Source organism: Aquila chrysaetos, chromosome Z, assembly GCF_900496995.4.
Source record: "Aquila chrysaetos chrysaetos chromosome Z, bAquChr1.4, whole genome shotgun sequence".
In the NCBI taxonomy this organism is placed as follows: domain Eukaryota; kingdom Metazoa; phylum Chordata; class Aves; order Accipitriformes; family Accipitridae; genus Aquila; species Aquila chrysaetos.
Genome location: NC_044030.1, coordinates 662,649 through 690,036, shown reverse-complemented (window position 1 = coordinate 690,036; position 27,388 = coordinate 662,649). Strand labels below are relative to the sequence as shown.

Genomic DNA, 27,388 nt, shown 5'->3' with positions numbered 1-27,388 from the left:
CAGTCCCCGCCGTCTGTACGGGGGAGCGGGCTTCCCGATGGGAGCGGGCGCTGCTCCCCGTCTCTGTCGGGGCCGGGCGCGGCCAAGGCCGTCCCCGTCGGCAACGAAATGGGAGCGGAGACCCTCCCGCCATGGCGGCGCTCACACAACCTCCGCCTCGACCTCCCTCCCGTCATGCACGGCGCGTCCCCGCCCAGCTCCGGTCAAGCGCTGAGCGCTGATTGGCCCCGCCCGGGGGGGGCCCGACCGCAAGCGGAGAGATTTGAACGCTAACGGCCGCGCAGGCGGCCGCCGCACAGCCGGTGAGTGCTCCTCTCCCCCGATGCTCGCTCCCCCTCGGCGGCAGCGGCCTCTCGCCGGTGCCCTGACGGGCACTGCCCGCTCTACGCTTCTCGCCGGGCCGCCCCGGCCGCCGGAGGGCCCCCGCCGCAGAGCTCCGGTGAACGGTGCTGGTGTTTCGTGCCTTCGGCCTCTGGGCCTTCCGAGTTGTTCGTTTAGTGAGTTTGCTGCTGGGGTTGTAGCAACTGGCACCTCCCCGGGCCACTGGAGCTGCCCCAGGCGGGTTCCGCCGGTCATGCTGGGAGTGGAAACTCGCGAACGCCTGCTCCTGCTTTCTCCTTGCAGGTGTTGAGAAGAATCGCCAGATCCCTGTTCCCCTCAGAATGTCTGCAGGTGACTATGAGGAAATTCTCAAGTACTATGAATTGCACGAAACAATTGGAACAGGTAAGCTTGGTCTGTGAACGCAAACAGGTGCGTGCGGTCTGTCTAACCACTCTAGTATTTATCCGAGTGTGGATTAACTGTTATTGCAGAATCTACAGGTCACACTTCAAGTGTGTATTTCGGGGGGCAGAGCTCTGAAAACGTAATTGGGAGTTGGTAGCAGTGATCGCTTCTTCCTCCAATGCAGACGCTGCACACTGTGTGTGCTACGTACTTGTCCTAGTTTCAGCTGGGATAGAGTTAATTGTCTTCCTAGTAGCTGGTACGGTGCTATGTTTTGAGTTCAGTATGTGAAGAATGTTGATAACGCTGATGTCTTCAGTTGTTGCTCAGTAGTGTTTAGACTAAAGTCAAGGATTTTTCAGCTTCCCATGCCCAGCCAGCGAGAAAGCTGGAGGGGCACAAGAAGTTGGCACAGGACACAGCCAGGGCAGCTGGCCCAAACTGGCCAACGGGGTATTCCAGACCACGGGATGTCCCATCTAGTATAGGAACTGGGGAGTGGGGGCGGGGAGTCGCCGCTCAGGGACTAGCTGGGTGCCGGTCAGTGGGTGGTGAGCAATTGGACTGCGCATCATTTGTACATTCCAATCCTTTTATTATTGCTGTTGTCATTTTATTAGTTTTATCATTATCATTAGTAGTTTCTTCTTTTCTTTTCTATTAAACTGTTCTTATCTCAACCCGTGGGTTTTGCTTCTTTTTCCTGATTTTCTCCCCCATCCCACTGGGTGGGGGGGGAGTGAGTGAGCGGCTGCGTGATGCTTAGTTGCTGGCTGGGGTTAAACCACGACAGTACTCCACTGTAACCGTGAGATTATGGGCAACAAAGCATGTCGTTGCGCTGAGCTCTAAATGTCTCTTTTTCAAATTCTAGGTGGGTTTGCAAAGGTAAAACTGGCACGACATCTTCTCACTGCTGAAAAAGTTGCAATAAAAATCATGGACAAAGCTGCTCTAGGGGTAAGCCAAAAGTTACTTAAAAGTATTTTAAAAGCTTAAAAAGTATTTAAAAGCTGTTCTTGTGGGGCGCAACATGTCGAAGTGCTGCCTGCTTGTCCCGTTGGCCATGGACAGATGCTGTGGACTTGAAAGAATTTTAACAGAAGACCACAAATCTCGTGCGCTCTTGTGGAGAGGGCTACATTCTCTGGCTGTAAAATTGAGGAAGTCAAAGATTATTACAGTAATTCAAACAGAATGCTGATGAGAATACTAGCTATTTTACATCTGCTGCTCTGGGTTTTGCCAATCGATGTGCCAGAATGGTAGGGGGCTAATGGTAGGGCTGTTGTTGGATTGAATTTGAGCAGTTGAACTGTATGCTGTCGTATGCATGCTGTGAAATTTTGCGTTGCACAATAGTCTGATGCTTACCGGGATGTACAGATCGTCAAAGTAGTCAGCAATTTCATAGCTTGCTGTTGTGGTCTCTTAGGATGACTTGCCTCGTGTTAAAATAGAAATTGATGCCATGAAGAACTTAAGTCACCAGCATATTTGCCGGCTGTATCAGGTGATAGAGACATCCAAGAAAATATTCATGGTCTTAGAGGTAAGAAATGGTGTTTCTGCCATGGCGAATGTTCCTGGTTTTAGCTGTCGTGGTGGATGATTACAGGGTTCAAATGAAAAAATTCTTAAAAAGTTATCTCAATGATGAGTGTGTTCAAGATGCTTTAGTTTAAAAACAAAGTTGGTAATATGTTCTATGTCCTGTCTTCTTGTAAAAGCTGCCCTTTGCTGTTTACAGTACATGAAATAACTTTAATTCCTACCTTGCGCTTGTTATTTTAAAACAACATCAGCAGGATATGCATGACCCTGGAACTCCCCTGTGGTTGTCACCTCCTGGGCAATTTGTATCGCCTGTGACATTAGGGTGATGTATCCGTTGCAACAGGTTAGGCAAGAGTCAGACTTCTCAGCTCTTGCCTGCCACAGTGCGACCTAGGGCACACCTAGGGGCACTTGCGTGCTGCTGTGATAAAGCAGAGGGAATCATAGAATCATTTGGGTTGGAAAAGACCTTCAAAATCATTGATTCCAGCCATCAACCATGCCCACTAAACCATGTCCTGAAGTGCCTTGTCTATGTGCTTTTTCAATACCTCCAGGGATGGTGACTCAACCACTTCCCTGGGCAGCCTGTTCCAATACCTGACAACCCTTTCAGTAAAGAAATTTTTCCTAATATCCAATCTAAACCTGCCCTGCCACAACTTGAGGCAATTTTCTCTCATCCTATCTCCAGCTACCTGGCAGAAGAGACCAGCACCCACCTCACTACAACCTCCTTTCAGGTAGTTGTAGAGAGCGATAAGGTCTCCCCTCAGCCTCCTTTTAGCCAGGCTAAACAACCCCAGTTCCCTCAGCTGCTCCTCATAAGACTGGTGCTCCAGACCCTTTACCAGCTTCGTTGCCCTTCTCTGGACACGCTCCAGTACCTCAATGTCTGTCTTGTAGTGAGGGGCCCAAAACTGAACACAGTACTCAAGGTGTAGCCTCAGCAGTGCCAAGTACAGAGGGATAATCCCTTCCCTAGTCCTGCTGGCCACACCATTTCTGACACAAGCCAGGATGCCGTTGGCCTTCCTGGCCACCTGGGCACACTGCTGGCTCATATTCAGCCGGCTGTTGACCAGTATCCCCAGGTCTTTTTTTGCCAGGCAGCTTTCCAGCCACTCCTCCCCAAGCCTGTAGTGCTGCATGGGGTTGTTGTGACCCAAGTGCAGGACCCGGCACTTGGCCTTGTTGAACCTCAAACAATTGGTCTTGGCCCAAATGGAATGGAAGAGTGTCCTCTAGTTGCTGTCCAGTGCTCTCATTGTTTAGATTTTATTACTGTATTCTAAATGTATTCTCTTTTTCCTGTCTTCATGCAGTACTGTCCTGGAGGAGAGCTGTTTGATTACATAATTTCTAAGGACCGCCTTTCAGAAGAGGAAGCTCGTGTATTTTTTCGGCAGATTGTTTCAGCAATTGCTTATGTTCACGGCAAGGGATATGCCCACAGGGATCTCAAACCAGTAAGCCTGAATAGTGGTCAGATCTGCATAAATAATAATGAACACCCACTTTTATTTCTTCATTAGGAGCTGGAGTAAGTTATGCCTTCTCCATTCTCTTGTGCTTAGAGCTCTTTATCTAACATCTTCTGAAAGAGCATTACTTCTACTTGCTACTATGTTCTTCAGCTGAGCTGGATGTGACTGTATCTGAGGAAGGAGCGTCCTCTGAAAGAGAAGCAGAACAACACGCTCCAGCTGGGAGTGCAGACTTTGAATGTTGCTTAGGTGTTTTTGTTATCCCCTTTGTTTCAGCTTGCACCTGGAGAGAGTCTTTATGGTGCCACTCTGTTGCGCAAACCATTTGGTGTCACTTTTTCCTTTGGGCGTGAAAACCAACAGTTTAAACAAGTGGTGACTAGTCAGAGGGCGTAGGGGGAGGTGCATGCTACTGGCCCCATCCTGTGGCTTTGCTGTTATTGCAGAGTTTAAGCATAGGTTTAGGGAATTGAAGACTTGAGTCCATTTCTCCTTGAAGGGTTTAGAAATTTGCATTTTTAGAGACGCTGACGTCTCTGAGAAAACAAAATACTCAGTGCATGAATGTTTTCCTAGATGGCTCATGAAGTCTTTGTCTCCAAGCAACTTCTCCCCAGATGAAGCATTGAAAGTACCTTTTGGAGGGAGTTGGCTTGTAGCTGGAGAGCTGATGGATTCATAGGATCATGTGATAACTTGGGTGGGAAGTGACTTCTAGAGGCTTCTGCTTGAACCTCCAGCTCAAAGCAGCGTCAGACCAAGTTTCTTGGGGCTTTATCCAGTCGCATCTTTGACCTCTCCTGAAGATGAGGCAGTGCAATCTCTCTGGGAAATCTGTTCAGCTCTTTGCTGTCCTTATGAGGAGAAAGGCTTTTCCTTATTTCCAGTCTGAACATCTCTGGATGCCTGTTGTCTGTCATTATCCCATCGTGCACTGCTGTGAATAGACTAGCTCTATCTTCCAGCCCTCCTTGTAGGTATTAAAAGGCTGCCATGAAGTCTCCACTGAAGCTTTCTTGTCTACAGGCTGAACGAATGTCTTTCCCTTAGCCTCTCTTCACTGAGCAAGCACTCCAGCCCCCTGAGCAGACTGGTGGCCATCCACTGAGCTTACTTCAGTTTGATGTCTTTCCTGTGCTGGGGGGTCAGAAACTAGATGCACTATTCTAGCTGTGCTGAACAGAGGACTAGAGTAATTTTCCCCAATCTACTAGCTGTGCTCTTTTTAATACACCCCATGATATTGCTGGCCACCTTTTCTGGCAGAGCAGACTGCTGCCTCACGTTCAGCTTGCTGTTTATCCCCCCCAGCCAGGCCCTTCTCAGCAGATAGCAACTAGTATCCCCTATCTGGAATATGGGATATATTCGTTAGCAACTGATCAAAATCTCCAGAGGAGAGCTTTGGGTAAATTCTAGCTGCTAAGGACAAGAAGAAATAAGGTGAAAGAAAACGTGGTTTCTTGGATACTTAGGTTATAGAAGCATTCATTACCACTTTCTCTTTTACCAGGAAAATCTGCTGATTGACAAGGAACATAATTTGAAGCTGATAGACTTTGGACTTTGTGCAAAGCCAAAGGTAAGAGTATCAGTTACTTTCACAGAGTAGAGCTAAATCAGCTGCTGCACACACAAAAAAATGCATGTTTGACTTCAGAGTGCAATGCAGAGACTTGCCCAAAGACCCTAAATTCAAGCTATTTGCATAGGTGTCATCCAATCACTAATTACTTGGTAGAGCCTTAACTGTGTGAGAGAGCAGTTAACTGCATGTTATGGCCAGACTGTTAGACCGTTTTCTCCTCTTACACTTCATCTTTTATCGTGATCTAAGGCAGAGATGATCTTGTCTGTATAGCACTTGCTGTCACATAGAAAGGCCTATAATATAAAGCTAATGTTGGTGTGCGTTTTTCCCTAATAAGTTTTAGTGGTGTATGTCTTTTTTCAAAAGATTTGTATGTACGTGGAGATTGGGGATCAAATAAAATAGGTTGTTACAGTTACAAATCCTCTGGTTCCATGTGCTTGTACTAAGTTGTTTCCTGAATTTAAAATTGGTTTCTAGGAGCCCTTTTTGTTTGGCAGCTTAGCATGTGAGGTGGGTGCTGCTAAGAAACAATTTAATGGGAAGAAGGTCTTACTGAAGAGAGTTATTTGTCCTCAGGTAGTTTTACTTGGCTAACGTTAGAGCATCTTGCAGTCAAGACTATTAGACCATCATCTTCCGATTTGCTTAGAGCAAAGCCCAGGCAAAGTAATAACACGGTTTTAGTGTTTTTATTGGGTCTTCATGAAGTTATTGCATTAAATATTGATACAAATAACCAGCTAGCCTCATGCCCAGTAGCTCTTGGATCATTTCTTCCCAACTTCCATCTCTCTTCTCTTTGCAGTCACAAAGGGAGGTATTCTTACCAGAGGAGGAGCTGTGGAAAGGACTGCTAGGGTAATGAATGAATGAGCTGCTTGGGATCCGAACGTTTATAGGATACTCATGGTCTTAGACAGTTTTTGCCTAGTGAAGCCATACATTACACCAAAGCAAAACATGAGGCGAATGTAGATGCACAGCAGAGGAAAATGAAGGCTCTGAGGCCTCCAATATGTCATTGCTGGAAGACTTAAGTTATGTTAAAGCCAATGCTTCTGTGTGATCGATATTCTGTGTTATTCTAGGGTGGCCTTGATTACCATCTGAACACATGCTGTGGAAGCCCAGCTTATGCAGCACCAGAGCTGATTCAGGGCAAAGCTTATATTGGCTCAGAGGTATGTAGCACAGTTTGGGGTTAGGTTTCTTTCCCCACCATGATGTATTTAAAGGTGGTGAGGTTCAGATATGCTCACTTGGTTTCTCTCTCGAATACTGCTGGATAACATTGCCTAGGTATCTCAGAAGCTGTGTGACTAGCCTCAACAGTCACAGCCTGGAACAGCACATGGTGCTCTTGGCCACAAGTCATGTAGTTGGCTAGTTCATCTCTGACTAATCCTTCTCTCTCTCTCCATTTGTTGCTCCATATTTTAGTGCCCTATGAAAGAGTAACTTAAACTCCTTCCTTCTACTGCACATTCTTTCAAGCAGCCATTTGTTCTGCTAATTATCTGACTCCTGTTGCAAATTTTTCTGCAGTCTCAGTATCTTGTGTGCTTTACCAGGCCTGCCTTTAGCTTGGAATTTGTGTACGAAAACTTGCTCTCATTGTACTGCACAGTATAGTAAAATCTGAGAGAAGAAAAAATGTGGAGTTTATCCAGGTTTGATTCCATGTCTAGAATGTTGGGACCTGCTACTTGCCTTTGTCAAACCATCCAAAATGCTGTAATTGCAATCCCCTCAAACTTCCTAAATTGCCGTGCTGTTGGATGGAGTCAGTCTTTGCACCACTGTCCTTGGCCTCTAACTCCTGCTTTCTTTGTTTTGTTTTTGTTTTCCATGAGGTCCAGTGCTTTTCAAGCCTCCTTTTTCTTATGTTCTAAGTGGGAATTACAGTATGAGGCACATGGACCTTGTCATGCCTATACAAACAGAGAAGAAGCAGTAGGGCTTTAGAGTTGATTGTAACTGTGCTGACAGCTGTTGTAATCCATAGTATGTTACTGTATGAAATCCCTTGTGATGAGTTTGATTTCATTTTTTCCAGTGAGGTCCTTGTAGATCGAAGGTAATGCAGCAATTTGGTGACCTAAGGAGAGGATATTGGTTTTACTAGTGCTCTAGCTTCAGCGAATTGAAAATTGAATTTGAGTTGTGTGCTTTCACTTGGAGTTTAAGAGTTCTGTCCAGAATTAAGGAGCTTACTTTTCGTGAGTTTTATGTGGGCTTTGCCAAAGGGGGACAATATTACTTGTCTCTAAACCATTTTAGACAGATCAGGTTTGTGAACTTCCACTCGCTTTTATTTTTTAGGCAGATATTTGGAGCATGGGAGTACTGCTGTATGCTCTACTGTGTGGCTTTCTCCCCTTTGATGATGCCAATGTCATGGTTACCTACAAGAAGATAATGGTAGGTATTGATGGTGCTAGAGTACACTAGGAATGGACATTTCTAAGCATTATGAGGAACATTGCTTTTCTGATGGCAGAACCTGTTGAGCTGTGCCTAGGGCAAAAAGGCTTATCTGCTGAATTTTGTTACACTTTGCTACTTTTCCTATGAATATTTTGTGGATTTGTTTCCATCTTTGATCAGCCTTTGCAGTACTCTAGCTTGGTCCTATAATATGATAGGAAATTAAGTTTTAGGAGAGGTATTTTCTTGCTGGTGGGCTGAATTCAGCCTTCTGTCTGGCTTCTCCCTGTATTGTATGGAATAGAATTGCAAATACATCATTTGATTTACCAGAAATAGTGTTCTTAAATGTCAGCTATTCTCATGTCTAGAAGAAGCAAGTTTCTGCATCTGCTATTATGCTTTCCTCCTCCAAAATGAGGAGGTAATGTAAGACATCATAATCAATAGGAAAAGTTGAATAAATAATAAGTAATAGAATTCAGTAGTTTGTTCTGTTTCCCTGTAAACTCTTCCTGATGCAGCTAACCAGCTGCTGTTCTTCACCGTACACACACCTCTACCAACTGCTTCTAAGCTGCCATAAAATTTATGTTGATAAAGCTTCCAGTAAGTGAGTGGGATGAGGAGTAGCTGTGTTGGGTAAGGGCTTTGGCTTACTCTACCTCTTTCTCCTTCTCTCACCCAGATTCTGATATGTCTAAAAAAAAAAAAAACAAAAAAAAAACCAAACCCACCCCCAAAACTCCTTGAGAGTGTTCAAGGACTACTGTGGTAGGAGGCAACTGACAGCTGATCTACACAGGGAGTGTTTTTGGGGTGCTTAACAAACAGAGCTCTATAAAGTGCAGAATTAATTCATCAAATGGCATGGCTTTTTAGTCTAGAATTGGAGTGACTTGAGTACCTTGACATAAGATCTGTAGGAAGCTCAGTTTGAGTTGTTGTAAAGAACTTTTTTAAAAAAAAAAAAAAAAAAAAGGAAGCGATGGCTAACTGTTCCAACGAGATTGTGTGAAAGTGCTGATACTCAGGTGGGTCACCATTAAAATGATATTACTTTCCTGCTTGCATAATCATAGAATATTTTGAATTGGAAGGGGCCCATGAGGATCCTCAAGTCCAACTCCCTGCTCCTCGCAGGACTACCTAAAACTTAACCCTATGACTAAGAGCATTGTCCAGATAACGTTAGCAAGCATGTGCAATTTCTCAGTAAAATCACTATGAAGGGGAACCAACTAGGTTGTCGATCAGACTTGAGCTACCTTTCCCTCTCTGCTTGTGGTGTGAACTGTGTTGTCTACCCATAATGTTAGTATACATTAAGAACTTGTCCATTTGTTAGCATAGTTTTCTAGAATGACAGAAAATCCTTTATGCTGGTCATTATGCCAAGATGCAGGACCTGGTAAGTGATCTCACTATTTAAGGTATTCATTCTCTTAAACTTGTCAATAGTTGAAACGTGAACAGAGAGCTTAGATGTGCAATGGAGATCTTAAGATCATCAAAGATGATTTCTGCATAGTTATAGTCATCTAACATGCACAGGAGCTAGGAGCTGAGTTGTTTGGACTGACAGAATGTTGGCCGGTGAAACTTGTTTAAGTGAACTGAGATGACCAAGTTGTAAAACTTAGTCTGGGTGCAGTTGAAAACCAGTAATGTCACAGGTGTTAAGATACAGGCTTGCTATTTCCACTCTGAATTTGTTTTAATTTAATGTGGTTGTGAACTGAAAATTGCTTGAAATGAAGGCACTTATGCACTATTGTGGAATTTAATTTCACACATTGTAGATCCTGAAATTTATTGTGATCTCAACTCGGAACTATTGTTCCAAGTCAATGTAATAATCTGCTGCTTGAATCTAATTAGGATTGTATGACTTATATGCAATGTTTCTTTTCCTGGAATGTTCCACGTCTCTTTATTTGGGAATAATTGAATAAATGCCTTTACTTTTTGAATGAAGAATCAAGCATGTGGTGTAACTTCTGTAAAAAAACAAAACAAAACCAAAAAAAAAAACCCCAGCCAAAAAAACAAAACAAAACAATAAAACCAAAACTTATTTCTGGTGTGATCTTAAGCATCTGGTAGCTCTTGCAAGCTATTTACCTTCCAGCATTGCCCTCAGTCAAGTAGATGCTAATTCTGTTTTTCCTTGTCTCATGTTCTGTAGCAATGTATTAGAAACAAAATGTAGATTACATGTCTTACTTGACTTGGCTTAGTTTAAGAGTAAAGCTGCATTGTGAAACAGCCTACAAACTATTTATAAATAGTTCATTAATACTGTCTGTAAAGATGTAACTTAAGTTCTTTAACCTGTGATGTCAGAGCAGTACATACTCTGCTTAGAAATGTATTTTGCATATAGTACCAACTGTTCTGTTATTGAGGCATTTGTAGAAAGAAAACTGCCATGACAAATTGATAGTTATATTATTTCATAATGGCTGTTTACTGATTTTTATTTATTTTCTTCATTTTCATTGAGAAGTAAATGATGCTTGATGGTGAATTTGGTTTGGTTTTTACCTACTGTTGCACCTCAGATCTGAAAGCCATTTTCAAATTTATTCTAATCAAGATTTAAAAAAACCACCAGTAAATAATTTGGTTGAAAGAAGCTTACCTGTTAGATCTGTAACCTTTTTCCTGTCTGCAATATGAGTAGAGATCGAAACTCTAGCACTAGATGTAACCTATTAAAAAAAAAAAAAGGCTAAGTGTTGAGGATGGTTTATTTTTAGTATCTGAAAAGCAGTGATTTCAATGAATATTCACATTTCAAAGTGCTAATATCAGTTATTGATGTTCCAGCATGTTTGAACTTCTAAAACTTCGGTATCAAGTTGGTATGATGAAACAATGCAATAGATAAGGAGCAGGTTAGCTGTAAAAGTGGACTGAGATGGAAATGTCACACAAGCTAAGTGGGTGAAAACTGCAGCTGATAATTCAAACATAGTATTTTCCTTACTAATACAGTTGGATTTTAGTACTACCATTAAATTTATTCAAGTCATTCTAAAAACTAAGTTTGCACGTGTGTGCTGTTCTTCCTTTTTGACCAAATACAGATGTAACTATCATCCAAGTAATTTAGTAGTTCCTTCTGAGCTAGCTGTTCAAGGTTCATCCTAAATCGCCGTCTTTTCTGCAGAGAGGAAAATACAGTATTCCAAAGTGGCTCTCTCCTGGCAGTATACTACTACTCAACCAAATGCTGCAGGTAAAAGTATTGCTTCTATTCAATAGGTCTATAAGGTACTATTGCTAGGTCAAAACATTACAACGTTGAAATACTTAAAAAAAAAAAAAAAAAAAAGTTCAGTGTTTAAACAAGTTGAATTCTTACAAATTTTTGAAGAAAAGATTAATATTGTCTTCTGCTGAAAATTCTTTGGGAAGAATGATTGGGTATAGAAATAATTAAGCAAAATTTAAATGATTAAACAAACTGTTCAAGCAGTCTGCATTTGGTTTTCCTTAATTGTGCCATATAAATAAGTGCTGTTTTATAAATGAGGTTATACATACTGACTATGCATTTGGGCTACATCTAAGCAATCTAGCCAGTGCTGAATATTCCTGGAACATTTGTTGTATCTGTAAGTTCTGTAACAGAATCACAGCTCATGTGTTTGACCTTCCTTTTGGTGAAGCTATGAAACGTATTGGTTTCCATTTGAGCTTCTAATCACCCTAAAATTCTGAGTAGAAGACAAGTTTTTTCTTCAGTTCTTCTTAACAGTGGAAGTATCAGCTTGATTTTTATTGCCCACTAGGTGGACCCAAAGAAGCGGATTAGGGTTAGAGATCTATTAAGTCACCCTTGGCTCATGCAAGGTTATTCTGATGCTGTTCAGTGGCAAAGTAAATACCCAGTAAGTACGCTTGTCAGGTGATTACTCAAGTATTTAATGTAATCTTTACTGACTTGCTACTGTCCTCACAGTATGGGGGTGCGAAGACATTTCTCCAAAGACGAACTTTGAGATGGCCATGGTTCCTTTCGGATTGTTCTTGCTGTCAAAATATTATTACTTTCTCTCGATTTCTCTTGGGGAGGAATTTCAAATGTGTTTTCATTATTGTCCTGGTTCTGGCTGGGAGAGAGTTAACTTCCTCCTAGTAGCTGGTACTGTGTTTTGGATTCAGTGTGAGAACAATGTTGATAATGCACTGATCTTTTAGTTGTTGCTATCCTAAGTCAAGGATTTTTCAGTTTCCCATGCTCTGCCAGTGAGCAGGTTCACAAGAAGTTGGGAGGGGATGCAGTCAGGACAGCTGACCCAAATTGGCTGAAGGGATATTCCATACCACAGAATGTTATGCTCAGTATATAAACTGGGGGTAGTTGGCCAGGAGGGGCGGATCGCTGTGCGGGCATTGGTGAGTGCGTGGTGAGCAATTGCATTGTGCATCGCCTGTCTTTTCTTGGTTTTGTTTTGGTTTTATTTTATTATTTTGTTATATTCCTTTTCATTACTATTATTATTATATTTTATTATTGTTAGTATAATATTTTATTTTACTTTAGTTATTAAATCGTTCTTAACCCACAAATTTTACTTTTTTTCTGATTCTCTCCCCCATCCTGCTGGGGGTGGGGGATTGGCAGGGAGTGAGCAAGTGGCTGCATGGTACCTAGTTGCTGGCTGGGGTTAAACCATGACAATTGTATTCTGCAGCTGATGCTTAATTTGCAAAATAACTGACTTCTCATCAAAATGTGAAGTATTTCTGCATATGAATGACCGGTTGATTCTCCAGGCTGCTTGGTCAATACTTTAAGGTGCAAAATGCAAACGTTTTGGAGAGCATGTTAGACGTGATTATGGTTTATCTTGTACCTAGTCCTCACTGAAAATTGCTAGTTGGAATAAAAATTTTACTTCATTGAAAGTATGTTTGTCCTGTCTCTCTCACTTGTTTTACTTGTGTGAGAGACTAAGGTAGCATGGAGGACGGGGGGGTGGGAATCCTGCTGTCAGTAGTAAGTACTGAGAAGTTCCTTCGTGCTTGCAGCCAATGCTGCTCATTAGCCACTGGATGACACTGTTTCTCTAGATAAAGAACAGCTTTACTGTGCCTGCAGCATCAGTTCTAACTGGCTCTAGAAAAGATATGCATGTCTGATAGCTTTGAATATTTATGGAGAGATGAAAGTGTAGCTTCCATTCTAGTAAAAACTCATCTGCTGTCAGGCTTTCTTATTTGAATTCACAGCCTCTCACCAAGGAGGGGTCACACTGTGAAGTTGTTGAAGTTGTATGACTTTTTCAGTCTGTTCCCTACAATATTTAGCTATGGTGCTAACTATTTAAAGTACGAGGCCTAAAATCATGGTTGATTATTGACTCTGCCTACTGGGTTTCACAACAGTGTCACAGTCTGATATGGATTATGAAACAACTTGAAAGCCTCATGCTTCAATATCTGTCATGTTATTGCAGCTTGGACACATTGATGAAGACTGTGTAACAGAGCTTTCTGTGTTTCATAAACAGAGCAGGGAGAGTATATTGGAATTAATATCAGAGGTAAGAAGTATATATCTATATTTGTAATTTATGGTAATTAAACAGTAATACAGTAAATAAATGTACTGTATTAATAGACTAATGCTTACTTATTCTCAAGTATGAAATTTTAAATACTTTTCAGATTTAAGGACCCCCAGCAGAACTCCAGAATCTAGCTGTAGCTTATAACTACAGTTCTGAAGTTCAAATTTGTGTGTTTTTCCTTTTCCTCCTTTAATTGCACTTGTGATGTTTCCTAAACCTTGCTGTTATTTCCCACCAAGGTAAAATCCTTCTGAATGTCTTAAAATCAAAATAGACTTACAGAAATTTGTAGTTGAACAGCAGATGCCTTTTGCTGGGTTAACTCTTTGCTTTGAAATGGTTCAATAAGTAAGGGGGCGGGGGGGGGGGGAATAAAAGAATAAGAGAAAAATATCAGAGCATCACCCAGACAGACAATAAAATACATTTTTTGGAGTTGCTATTCAGATTTTTTAAAAAAGTATGTTTAGTCACTTTTGAATACAAATGACAAAAATTGAACTGACTGCTTCTAGAAGAATTGTACAAATGTTAGCAATGACATTGCAGGCTGTAGAAGAGTCTTAAAACATGATGTGTTGTCCAGTTTTAACCTGAATCTGAAAATTCTCCCTTGAAACTGAATTTTTTGCTTCTTTGTATATGGTAGCAGTGATATAGTTCTTTGCTTTGGAAAAAACATTAGGTTTTCCATGTAACTGTAGTAGAAACAGATTTTTAAAATGTGTGTGATACTTAAGATGGATTTGTGGATTTAATGCTACTTGTTCTTCAGTTATAGGAAGTAACCTGAATAATCTGTCTACATGGGGAAAAGTCCTTCCAAATATGTTTGTGGCATTTGCATAGTCCTTTACTGGAGGACTTCTAGTCCCTTATAACTAATTCAAACTAATTGTACTGTGCTGCAAACCTCTCAAGCATTGTACCCATGTTCCTCACACAAGCAGAGTTGCTGAAAATCATGCAAAAAGTTGGTGCTGCTTGTGGGGGAAGAATGGAGGGGGACTTCCAAAAACTTGAGACTCTGGTTGAAATATTGGCTAAACTGAATTAAGACCTTTGCCATTCACTTCAGTGGATAGATTCTGGCCCCAGTATTAGTTTTCATGGTAGTGAGTGTGCTACAAACTAACTTGCAAAGAGCAACAACCATAGTCTGTTTCTTGATCTCAAACACATAATGTGACTGAAGTCTAAAATTACACTTAGCTGATCAAACATTAGGGATGCACATCAGGTAGAACTTGTAGAAATGCAGAAATTTTCAGAAGGCTGAGCTTGCTTTGTATTTACAATGTTTCCAAAGAAGAGATTAAAATACTCTTTTTTTTTTCCCCCCCCCCCCCCCCCCCCCCAGTGGAAATATGACCACATGTCGGCAACATATTTCTTGCTTCAATCCAAGAAGGCTCGTGGCAAGCATGTTTGCTTAAGGGTTCCATGTCTAACAGGGCATGCCAGTACAACACAATCAGCAGGCCTCAAGGTAAGTTTTTGAATTCAACAGGACAATATGCTGATTAAAATGCTGTTCTGCAGTAACAAAGGTCTGCCTAGGAAAACAGGCTGATGCCCTAAACATCAGTAAGAGAGCATGTGTGCAGTCTGCCAAAGGCTTGGTCATTAAACAGTTCAGTCTCCTCATTAACATGTTTTAGCAAGCTGGGTTGCTTCTATGAATTGACATTACTGGAATAACTATCTGGGAGGACATGGTGCATTATGAGTACTGCATGGAATCTCCCCTTGGCTACTCACAGAAGTGGACTAAAATTGCCCATTGTCTGGCCTATATGATCATTCCAGATGTTCCTCTGTGATGCCTAACTTCTTACTGCACTCTTTCACGTTTGTCTAAATATTTTTGTACCATGCTAGTTGCATTTATCATGGCTTAGTAAGGAAAGTCTTCTGAAACATCCTGGCATGTCATCTGGGCAGCCTACTTTGAGATTGTATGGGTACTACATGAGCTGATGGTCAAAGCAGTGGGACCTATTCCTTCCTTGTCTGTTTCCTTTTAGAACACAATCCCAGAGAGGTTTCTGTATATTTTGAGTAAAGGAAATGTGTTGCTGATGTTTTTCTGATGTATTGGATTCTCAAGAGGTTTTATATGTCGTATGGTAATTTCAGTTCCTGTGGTTTGGTAGCAAAGTGCAAATAGGATACTTCAGAACTTGTCTAAAGTTGCGAAATTGCTTGCAATATCATATGTAATAGGCAGTTATATGTGATGCCGGTGATACTCATCTATGTTTGACAAACTCAAAAGCATTCAGTAAAATTGCAGACTTCCTATTAGCCATTTCCCCTTGAACTGTAGACACCTGTGTGAAGTTGTTAACTAGCTATCTGAATGTGTTGTTCTCTGCATAGAGACAAGCACTCAGAAGAAGTACTTTCTTATGTATCTGATTCAATTGCATGTATATCATTTCAGTTCACTTGTACAACTGCTTTGAAACACAGATGAGAATTCTAAGATTACCAGTGCTGCATAACAGATCATGGATCATAAGTGTTCGTGAATATGCATAATGTGATTTCCATGATCATGGTGGGATAGTCTTCTACACTCAGATGATTTTAATGTGGAGGTTCTCTAGGTTCAGTAGCTCTGATGCTGTGAAATTACTTCATCTCTAGTGATGTCCCAGGTAAATTGATCCGGCTACTGCTACTATTTAACATATGCATTATACCTTCACAGGTGATTGTGAAAATCATGTCTACACAACACAAAAATCCATTGTTCCTTCTACAGCACTGAGGACACATTTAACTTACCTGCATGTAGATTCTGTGAGTGAATGTCAGTGAATTTGCTGAAATACCTAACTAGCAAAGTTCTCTAGCTAGAGCTGGTCTAATGTGAAAACAAACAAGCAAACAGAAACTTTAACTTAGCCAGTTTCTGAATTTAGTGGCACACACTTGTATGTGATACTGCCTTGTTTCAAGCAGTTTGATGTAGAAGGATATTCCAAAAAATTCACCATGGCATGAATTTCATCTGGAACACGGTAGCCAAGGAATCCTAATCAGGCATTCATATTGTAATAGAACATGATTTCAACTACAATATCAGGCTGTTAGCTTCTTGGCTGTAGCTAGCAGCCCTCTGGTAAGGGCTCTTTAGTAAGTCATAATAGCAGGTCTGGTAGCATACCAAGAAGATCTGTTTCTATTCCAGTAGTAATGAGAGATCTGATGATTGCAATATCCTTGATCATAGGCCAAGAGAAAGTTACCTGCCATCAGAACATAGCTTCCTAAAATGGTATCCATTCCAGCTGAGGACTGAGAATTTAAAATAACTGTATGTAATTTCACTTAAGTGGTATGAAACAAGTCCTTGGGAAGAGTTTCCTGGAAATAACAAAAGGTGTTAGAAACTAAGGATGCTGTGATATACATCTGATTGTATGTGATGTGAAGGTTAACAATCTTGGCTGAAGTTATGAATCCTGTGATTTAATAAATGACGTTATTTGGGGCTAGCAATTAGATGAAGGGTTCTGAATTCTAGTTCAAGTACTGTTGCAGATTCCATAATCATATGTTTTGAATGTAATGTGTTTACCTTTATCTGGCCCCCTTTCAGACTTTACTGCATTCTTTTCTTGCCTTCCTTCCGGCTTATTACTTGGCTTTTGGTAAAAAGAGCTTGTGGTCCCAGTCTTGAAATCAAAGGCAGGTATTTTTTGTGAGTTGCTTCTCTTCTTGGCACAGGTCATGAAAGATGACTTGGTAATGGTGCTTTGAGAATAATTTCACATCTGCTTTTGATACAAATGACAACTCCAAAATGAAAATATTAAAGTCATATTATAAAACTTAGGTCACTGGCATGAGAACTTCCATTAGCTGTTAACCATAATTAGGAACTTAGAAAGAATAAGATTCAGATTTTAATGACACTTTTCTGATGAAATCTTACTTTTAATTGTGTAGTGGAATCTCAACTGAATTTTTTTTTTTTTCAGTGTGAGAAACCTATGACACAGGAAGATATGCCAGGCTGCAGTGAAGTGCCATGTGCATTTGGATCCACGGAGTTTTCTGATGCATCTTCACTGTTTGAAGAATCTCCGTTAGAAGAATATAATCTAAATACTTGCAGAACAAAGCAGGTGTTTGCAGAATAATTACTAGTTCCTTTAAAAATATAAATAGATATACTATTCTTAATCCCCCCAAAAGTCTTATTCTCATTGTACATAAAACTTATTACATATTTAAATGTTTGGTGGACCCTAGCCAAGGGAGTTACAAACTGAGTAAAGAAATGTTTTAAATATATTGCTGAACATAAATTGTGGCTTCCTCTAGCTGTAGGTCATGATTCATTTGATGAAAACTTGAGCATTGACATTTGAGTTGCATAAAAACAGCATCTAAGGAATGAGTAAATGAGACAATGAGGATTTTAAAACTGATGGGAAAACAATACGGTACAGTAAACAAGATCTCTGAGCTAGGCTAAAGCTGGACAAGTCTTTAAAGGTTCAACCTGTCTGTATTGGACAAAAAAATCCAATGAAGCAATTAAAATTATACCATTAAACCAAATGAAGATTCTTAGCTGTGTTTAGATGAGCTGGTGAGGACTAGTCTTAAATGTGTGGGCTGAAGAATTTAGAAGAGTAGATAAAGAAATGGTAAATTACTTGAGATGTTTATTAGCAAGTTATAGAGGGAATTAGAAGTATTGAAGAGTTATTAACTATTTTGCTCAATAGGCAAGCATTGTATGGTATTTTTAACCTGCTTCAATTTTAGAATTTCCTTGTCTGTAACATTCCTGAATGTGATCAGAATACAGCAAAGGATGTCTTTTTTTGTTACATCTCTTGTAGCATTCAAGGCATGATGCTCAACTGGATGATATGGAATTCACACTGTCAAATCCAGTGACAAGAAAAGTGGCATCAAAGAAGCATGAAAACAAAGAGAATGTTGATACAGAGTCAGCTTTAAGAAATGAAATGCTCTTTGCGCTTCCTGCTCCAAAGACTCCTTTTGCAAAGAATCAGATTGAGGCGCAAGTACAAACCATACCCTGTCAGACACCTGGCTTCCAAGGTACCTTGAATGTAACTAATGAAAACTTAAAACTTATACATTGCTTAGGAAGTATTGTAAATTCAATTATGAACACAGTACTTGTGTATCCAACACATCTGTTTCTGGAAGATTTAACTTTTTTTGTCATATTCATGAGCCTGGTTCTTCTAGTACATCTGGTAAGGTGCTGCAAAAGGTTTGACCATACAACAGGGCATGTTGTATGTTAATTACAGAAGTCATTGCTGCTTATGGTATCACACATGCGTGCCTTTTGGCACACTCTGACACAGAGCCAAGTACTGTGTTCCTAAAACTTGCATCTGGTTCCACTTTTCCATGAAGGTTGAGAGCACAATTTCCTCAACACTCTGTTTTTAATTTGTTATTACCTTGAGTGAAAATAAGGGTATACTTTTAGTCAAGTCTGCTTTTATTGCTTCTTCGAAGAGAAATCTAACTTTTGGATTTCTCATGGTAGTGTATCAGCATTTTCACACTAACAGTCTAGTGTGGCAGTGAAAATACTTCTGTTAACAATGTACAGACTTTACAGTTATGTGATAGACAACAGATGTCTGTCTAAATTATGTCAGCTTTTCTGAGTTACTAGCAATTTCTGTTCTCAGCCTGTCTAGCCCATTCTTACGAAAAATGATGGATCCTGTATGTACATTACCATTTCCTTCACCATTGAGATAAAAGTTTTTGTGTTGATACTGTAAATGATAACTCTGTGCTTCAAATGCCAAGGACTCCTTACAGTAGGAGACTCTTCTGTTCCACATGCTAAGGAACATTGTTCAGAAACAGTAAGTATTTGCAGGCTGATTCAAGTTATAAGGGATCTTGGACATACTGCTGTTCAATGACACCCTATGTAAAGGATTTAAGGAAGTGCACTGCAAAACCCAGTTGTTTATATGAGTCTGACTTTTTTCTTAAGATTGTATGTGACACCATGAAATCAAACTTCACAAGTTAAGTTTAAAAAGCAGAAGTAGGTACTCTATCTGAAATGGGAAATGCAGAAACACAGTTCCAGCTCATTTTAGAGATATTTCTGAGGATTACACAATGAAAAGCTAATTCTTTGTTTCATTGAAAGATCTTTGATTCAGGAGAGGTAATATTAATACTTTCTTAGAGATAGAAAAGTGGAAGTATTCATTGGAAATTGAGATCATCATTGTCTGGGGACAGGAGTGATTCTGTAGAGAGCTGAAACTTCAAACATTGAATTGGATTTAATTGTAACAACTTGTTTGCTGACTGCTTCACTTGGTGTTTGCTTCTGCACATTCAAAACCATGTTCTGCAGAACTCTGTCAATGTGTGTGTAAGAGAACTTTTTAGGCTATTATGTAGTGTGTACTATTAAACATGGCTGTATAAACTCACACCATATAAGGGAAATGGCTTTGTGAAGAACACAACTATTTGACACAGTGAACTGCTTGGTATTTATTCTGGGACCAGTGGCAGAGCAAGAAAGCAATTCTAATCCTCTTCCTTTCCAAATTTCTAATATTGAACTGCATTGGTCCCTCTAAGGCTTGACTTGTAGAGCCCTGGGGAAATCAGTTGCAGTGTTTCTTTGTAGAGTGGGGGTAGTATTGTAATTATATTACAAACTTATTTTATTGTTCTGAACATATAGACCTGAGATAGAAAAGGGGGCTGGTTTTAGAAATAAATTATTAATCATGAGAAATCCTTGCTGAAGAAAAGAAAATCCTTTACGCAAAAACATACCTGCTTTGGCTTGGATGCTTTCTTTCAGAGAGCCAGTTCACTACTGTCTCCCCAATTAAGAAACCCACAAACCCAGCAAACACAGATGAATTGACAGCTGTTGAGGTTCTTCCCGAAAAAAGGTAAATGTCCTGTTATTTGTGTACACTTCTGATTTAGAGCAGGACGACCTTAATCCATGTACTGCCTAGGAAGCCTTGTTACAACAGCAAGCTGTTATTTCCATCTCTTGGTAAAAACCCTCCTAAAACCTCTTTCTACGTTCACTAGAAAATACTGAAGGCAGAGAAAAGTTTTAAAACTATAACTCAACTATCTTCAGAATATTTTCCTATTTTCCATAATGTAAGTTCCTTCTTATTCCAGTTCCCCAGTGTGCTGGGATTTCTATATACATCTCTGGGTTTAAATCTCAACTGACTTTCAAACAGAAACTTTCATAATACACTGCACTTGCTTTGGTTTTCTTCATTCCGTCAGGTCTGGTAATATTTTAGTGTTGTATCTGAAATAACTAATTTCTAAACACTGAGGAAAAATAACTGATTAATTTGTTCATGTAACAGGTGTCATTCAGTGGAATTGGATCTCAACCTAGCTCACATGGATGGTAACCAAAAGAAGAGAAAAGCCAAAATATTTGGAAGTATTGAGAGAGGCCTAGATAAAGTGATCACAATGCTGACACCAAGCAAAAAGAAACGATTCACTAGAGATTGTCCAAGGAAACTTAAGGTATGGTTGCTGGAAAAATCTTACATGAAAAGAAGTAGAATTATTGAAAACATCCAATGCCTTTAGAAACAGTCTTGTGAAAACTTCTGTGATCTGACTTGCCTGCATTCTACAGTAAAGTGCAGTTGTTCTTACTGCATCTCTATTAATGTGGTAATGTCCTAGTTATTGCCAAGAGATGTCACGTTAGTCTGGGCTTGGGTGAGTCACCAACAGATCAAGGGAGGAGTTTGGCCATTGCTGTTCATATCCTATCTAAACTAAATGTGAGGGAAGCAGGATGGTTTTAAAGAAACCCTAGCTGAAAAATTTTGATCATATTAGTTGTATAGAGATACTGCTAGCTCTCCCACTAAAAACAAAAAAACCACCCAAACAAACAAAGAAAAGTTTTGATAACATTCCTGGCTTAGGTTCCTGTAGTCCAGGAGTGATGTATCTGTTCCAAGATAGTCTTCAGATGTCAAGAGAACCTGAGATCAAACTTAGAGCCTAAATAACTATATCTTATGAAAGAATTTCTGACACTGTCAGCATAATTTTGATTTTTAAAGTTTTGATGTCACTGCATCCGAGCCAGTTGGCTACTTACTTTTCTTTAAGTAGCCGTAGAAAAAGCTGTTCTTCAGACAGTGCATTGCACAGAACACTTTAAAATTACATTAATAATTTGTACCTACCAAAGTTGACTCGTGAGGTTAATATTAGCTTTGTAGAATACACATCAGATGGCTTTGGCATAATACCAGTGTAGTGAACAGAACTGTATACATCACTCAAAAGCAACTGATATACTTCAAAAGTTATACAAGGAGGAATTTATACTTTAATCTGTAGGTGACATGTTTGAAGAACATGATTAATGTGAAAGAGGCAAGTGTGTTACTGAGACATAAATAGCTCCATAGAAGTAAGTGATGTATACCTTCAGCTGACTGGCTTCTGGAGCTGCAGCTGTTAGGACACCTACTGTACAGTAAGATCTGTCTGTCAGTAAAAGGATCACTTTGTGTTTTGCAGCCTGTGTAAATGGAATTCAGCTACTGTATTGCAGTTGGAAGCTTTTCCAAGATGCACTTGTCAGAGGCAAGGTGGCAGTCTTACAAGTTCAGGACATATGTTGGGCTACAAACCTGACCAACTCATCGGACAAGAGTCCAGACTGTGCAAATAATTCAAGAGCCTGAGCAACTGGAAACAAAAGCTAGACCTTCTGTCTCTAAAAGCTTTTATCCTTCTGCATCAGTTTCCCTTGTCCATACTACATGCAAAGTTACTGATGCGTGTCTAGGGACACTGGAGTATAATAGGGGAAGATAGAACTGTACCTCACACTGGTACAGCAGTTATGGTAGGGAGTTGCATATGTTCTCAGCTGAATAAGAGCTGTAAGAACCAGTCTTGTATTCTGGCTTTGCATCCTCAGCCTGTGTTCATTTCTCATGCTGTTTTATGATCTTGTCTTTTCTCTCTGCTTCTGTGACCAGAAGCTAGATAGAGTGTTTGTGGTGTATTACAGTTGGCATACGCTTTCATTACATATGAGTGTCTGAAAGTTGTTCAAGAAGTCACTTATTGGACAAGTTCATTATATGAAGTATTAGATACAAGACCCCTGTAACAGTGAAATTATGAGTAGTAAGTTACCTTTTTTCTTTAAACATGGTGACGCTTTAGTCCTAGAAAAGCTGCATGGCGCTGTGCCTGTTCCTTGATATCGGAAGTGCTCAGTCTCAGCTAGGCAACACACTATCGGTGATGTCCCAACTGTGGAGTGTGCAGCAGGGTGCTCTAAGCAGAGTTGTGTGGCTATCTTCTGCACTCCTCTGCAGGAATCACCTCTGGCTGTGTACAAGGCTTCTAATAGCCTCTGTGCTGCCCTGGCCCATCACTGCTACTTTGGATTTTATGATGGGTTGTAGTTGGGACGTGCTTTGATATTAATGGTCCAGCAGTTGTTGTTTAGTGTTCCTGTTGCTACTACAATGTCTTAATTATGATAATATTGGGAAGTTGAAGCATTTGTCACTATGTTCTGAAGCAAAGCTGTTCCAAAGCTTTCTTTATGAAAACTTTTCATAATGTTTTCAGTTTTAGGAGAAAGATTTTTTTTTTTCTTGACCCTTTTTTTTTTTAACGAGCTCACTACTTTTAGGCACACTGTAATGTTACCACCATTCAGCGACTGAATCCAGATGAACTGTTGAATGAAGTAATGGCCGTTCTTTCAAAGCAGCATGTGGAATATGTTCAGAAGGGGTAAGTGTAAAATACGATGGCTTCAACTATATTTGCCTAAATAGTCAGTACTGCAATCCTTGACAAAGCGAAGTATGTAATCTTACTTTCTCAGCTGCACACTGTTAAATACAAGAATTTATAGAAAGTGTACAGAGCACTGAATGAACTTGTGGAATGAAACTTGTCCACACAATGCAAAGCAATGTTAAGTGAGTTCTGATAGAACTCTTTGACAGATGTGAACCAATAATAGTGAGAGAGCTCTTAGAGGCTAATGTGAATTTTGTCTCTGTCTTGTGAAATTGCAAATACGAATGGTCTATTAGGGTATAGTGACATGACCAAATCGGACAATTTGGGGAGATAATGTAGATACCTTTTAACCCTCAATCTTGGCAGTTAAAAGACATTAGCATTTAGCCAACAGACCAGTGTATTTTAAAAGCTGCACAGAATCCACACACCTTTGTGTGGATTATTTTAATTTGTAGGATTTGTATTTTAATTTGTAGGATTTACTAAGTAGACTAAGGTACTGAGAGTGGGATTGGTTCCTAGTTCTGATCAAAGCTTAATATCTGTTTCCTGACTTCCCAATGAATGAAAGAAATGTTGTGCTCACTTATGAATATGCATTTTCTAAAGTTATTGAATATTTAAATATAGGCATGGTAGAATGTCAGAGTGTATTTCAACCTCTGATGCATTTCCAAGCTCAAAATCTGGAAAGATACTGAATTGCATGGAAACACCTTCTCCCATTGTAATGATTTAAACTTCCCATTCAGTTTTTCCACTTTTCACACCAGCTGAGCTGTAACCAGCCTGTTAGCAGTGGTGTCTCTGCAGAAGGGAGAGCGGTCTTGTCTAGGAAAAACGTGGGAACATCTCCATCCTTCCAGCTCTGCACTCTGAGAATGGGGGTCTGTGGCTAGCAGTGATTCCTATGGCTGGGTAGGACGTTGGTGCTACATGTTGGTACTTGGGCACAACGATAGCCTTCTGGGACTAAAGTATTCAAAGCTCTCAGTTCACTAAATTCCTGGGTTGTTTCCCAGTATTCTGAATAGCAATGGGGTAATTTCTGTAAGGTGCTTTTATCAATTCAGAATTGCATTGCAATACAAACAAACAGTTTGGTGGTTATGCTGTTTTTCCTTTGTTTTGTACAGTTATACCCTGAAATGTCAAACACGGTCAAATTTTGGCAAAGTAACTGTGGCATTTGAGCTAGAAGTGTGTCGACTCAGTAAATCTGAAGAAGTGGGTATCCGGCGACAACGGCTTAAAGGTGATACCTGGCTCTACAAGAGACTGATAGAAGGCATCTTATCTAGCTGCCAAGTGTGACTGGCTGATGCATGTGCTGAGGAAACAGCAGTTTTGTACTTAGGCCTTTAATCATAATGGTTTAGAAAGGTCTATTCAGAAAAGTAATTCTTTGTCACATTCACAGCTGTCTTTGAAAGATCTGTCATCTTTCTTGGGTTTTTAATCACCCCTCTTTGTACATGTCCTTTCTGTATGTTTCCTTTAATATCAAGTTTGCAGTAAATGTACTGCAACTGCAACTCTTCTGAAATAAAGTTCTGTAAGCTGCTCCACCTTTTGTGTATTTTTGATCTATGTGGGTTAAAAAAGTATTGGTGTTTGTATGCTGAAGCTTATTTTAGTATGTCTTCAGTTATCAAGTACATGTGGTACAGAAATAGTCATTTGCATAATTCTCCTCTTGTCTCTGCTTAAGTAGGATTTATTGAGATCATTAACTAAGTCACAGCTGTGGTTTTCAGAGTTACACTATATGCTCAGTGTTGTACAAAATAGGACTGTCTTCAATAAATGTGAAGTCAAGAGTGCTAGGATTTAAACTATGATCCCATATAAAACATTACTATATCTCATTGCTATGCCTCAGTGATGCTTAACAAATGTATGTACTCTCTGATGCTCTTGCGTTAAGTGATCATCAGATCATTGTGTGAAGAACAATAGCACCTTTGAACTGTTGTGAATGGAGAAGGCATTTGTAACCCTTACAGTCTACAAGGAGTTCAGAGTGACACCTTTAACAGCACTGGGTGCACTAAAACTAACTTAAGTACTAAAAACAAAATATGAAATATGCAGAATGAGTAAGTACATGTAAAAGTTGGTTGGGGTGTTAGGGTATCCCCTTAGAAAAAGGTAAGCATCTCCCAAGCACTGGTGTTGTCTGTCGTGTGGCAGTATTTATGCCTTCAGCCTTGCTTCAGTAGCAACCACGTGGGGATAAATCCAAGCAGCAGCAGTGGGAAGACATATCTTGAAGCCTTTCTCTATGCAAAAATGTCCAGTATATCTAGACAAGTTGACAGTGTGCTGCAGATTTTTCTTAATATACATGAGGGCAATGGTGGCACATGCTGTATGTAAACCCCAAGTTATTGCTCTTTAACTAAAGCCTGAGGCTCACCTGTCAAAGGGTTGGGTAGGTGGACAGTTGAGTGTTGTTAGAAACTTCCAGTGACTTATGAGAGATATGGCTGCTAATTAAAACTGTCTGCTCACTATCCATGACCCTTAATGCATTAACTAGAGGGATTTGTTTGCTAGAGCAGTTACTGACCAAGGCAGAAGTGTCCATCATTTTTTTTTCCAGTGCCAAGTTGTCCCTTTGCTGCTCTTTAGACAGGTAAAGGAATAAGGACACTTTTAGTGAATTTCAAGAAAAGGTGGAAATGGTTGCAAGGTTATGTGGAAGGAGAGAGCTGCTGCTCCTTGAACCATTTCTGGTCAAGAACCTTTTAGCTACAGAAGGGGTTAATAAGAGGGACAACATGAACAAGAACGACACAAACCTGACTGACAGATGGTAAGAGAGGCAGTAATGAGAACCAGACCTGATCGGTCACATTAATTGATAAGGGTGTGTGGAATGTGGTAATGTTTGTTTTGATAAGGTTATCTGATCGAGGACCTTGTCAAATGGGATACTAAGGAAAAGGGGGAAGTAGGGGTGGGGGGAAAAGGGATGCAAACCTAACAGACAGAAAGACAACAAGCCAACCTGGTCCGTGGCAGTAGTGGATGGGCTCTTGAGTAACTTGCAGCAAACCGGGACTTTGCAACTGGTGAGGCTGGAAACGCGAGGGTCCAGGGTGGGACGGTGCCAGCTGATGGGGCGACGTGCAGGGCTCACAGCCCAGAGCCTGGTGCCGGCTGCTGGGGGGGGGGGCAAGCGTCTGTGTCCTCCCCAGACCAGGCGTGCGTGTGTATCCACCGGCAAACGTGAAGCCGGGCCAGCGGGTGAGTAGGGGTCCCCAGGTCTGGGCAGGGGTGTCAGCCGGGTGGACGGTTGGTGCTGGTTTTGGGGGGGACCCACAAGCGTGGGGTGCCCGTGGGACGAGCGTGCGAGTGCTGCGTGTTTGCAGCGAGTGCCGAGCTGGACCGGCCGGCGAGCAGGGGACCCGTGGTAGGGTCAGAGGGCCGGGGTGCGGGCGGGGGGGACAGGGGGGCTATGCCGGTGCGGTGCTCGGGGGGGACACGACTGTGCATGTGCTGGAGGAGGCAGCCATGCTCTTGACATCCTTTAACTGCTAATATAGAAATGTAAACGGTGATGCCCACACAGTGCAGGAGATCTTACGAGTGGTATGTGACCGGCACATGAATTAAGGGTTTGTGTTGATGAAAGCATTGTTCTAAGAAACTAGTGCTTAAGGCTTCCTACCAGCACTTAAATACTTTCTGTACCTGACTCTAGCTGCAGTGTTAGACTCCTGTTAGGGTTTTGGACGTTGAAATTCGAGTCTGCTAAATATCAATTGGAAATCAGGTAAAATGCCAGCAGTGCAGCCAAGGGCTGTAGCTGGTATGTTTCTGAAGCGCTGCAGTATTGTGCGAGCTCTGTTTTTTGCTTGCTTGCTTTCTGGTTGTTCGAATACAAACTTTTCCCCAAGAATTCGGCTTCTGCCTGGAACTTGATCTGAATTGAAATAAGGGTAGAAGATGGAAGGGCTGATTGAAAAAGGCATATTGATAACAGTTTAGCTAATGAATAGCATGATATGTGTTTTAGATCACCAATCACAACTGCAAAGCCCAGGGGCTGAAGAATTGAAACGTTCACTTGCTTTTGCATTCCTTGAGTTTTAATTTCAGGAATCACTACAGAAGTGTCCTGAAATACCTGAATTGCAACTGTTTAGAAGCACGTTCTGTGT

The 27,388-nt window shown here is 40.7% G+C and overlaps 1 protein-coding gene across 6 annotated transcripts; it reads left to right on the top strand.

Annotated features, from left to right (window-relative positions):
- The first annotated feature begins 247 nt into the window (after positions 1-247).
- Positions 248-24,787, top strand: MELK (maternal embryonic leucine zipper kinase). 6 transcript variants are annotated; one of them, XM_030005562.1, is made up of 18 exons: positions 248-302; positions 625-726; positions 1,604-1,689; positions 2,165-2,281; positions 3,612-3,755; positions 5,287-5,355; positions 6,456-6,548; positions 7,690-7,788; positions 10,970-11,038; positions 11,595-11,693; positions 13,266-13,352; positions 14,740-14,868; positions 17,372-17,518; positions 18,245-18,470; positions 20,236-20,329; positions 20,774-20,942; positions 23,098-23,201; positions 24,356-24,787. In XM_030005562.1, exons 2-18 carry the CDS (start codon positions 663-665, stop codon positions 24,531-24,533), a joined length of 1,974 nt encoding a protein of 657 aa, XP_029861422.1. In that variant the 5' UTR covers positions 248-302; positions 625-662; the 3' UTR covers positions 24,534-24,787. The 6 variants fall into 6 exon arrangements, 5 of the variants coding, with proteins under 5 accessions (XP_029861422.1, XP_040976859.1, XP_029861425.2 ...); XR_005931594.1 differs by lacking the exon at positions 248-302 and adding an exon at positions 310-497 and having other exon boundaries at positions 21,963-23,201; positions 24,356-24,460; XM_041120925.1 differs by lacking the exon at positions 248-302 and adding an exon at positions 310-446.
- The last annotated feature ends 2,601 nt before the right edge of the window (positions 24,788-27,388 follow it).

Coding starts and splice junctions, on each gene's coding strand:
- MELK (XM_030005565.2), top strand. CDS start 323: ATGCTCGCTCCCCCTCGGCGGCAGCGGCCTCTCGCCGGTGCCCTGACG. Junction 5,356..6,455: donor GACTTTGTGCAAAGCCAAAG/GTAAGAGTATCA, acceptor GTGTTATTCTAG/GGTGGCCTTGATTACCATCT. Junction 14,869..17,371: donor CACAATCAGCAGGCCTCAAG/GTAAGTTTTTGA, acceptor TTTTTTTTTCAG/TGTGAGAAACCTATGACACA.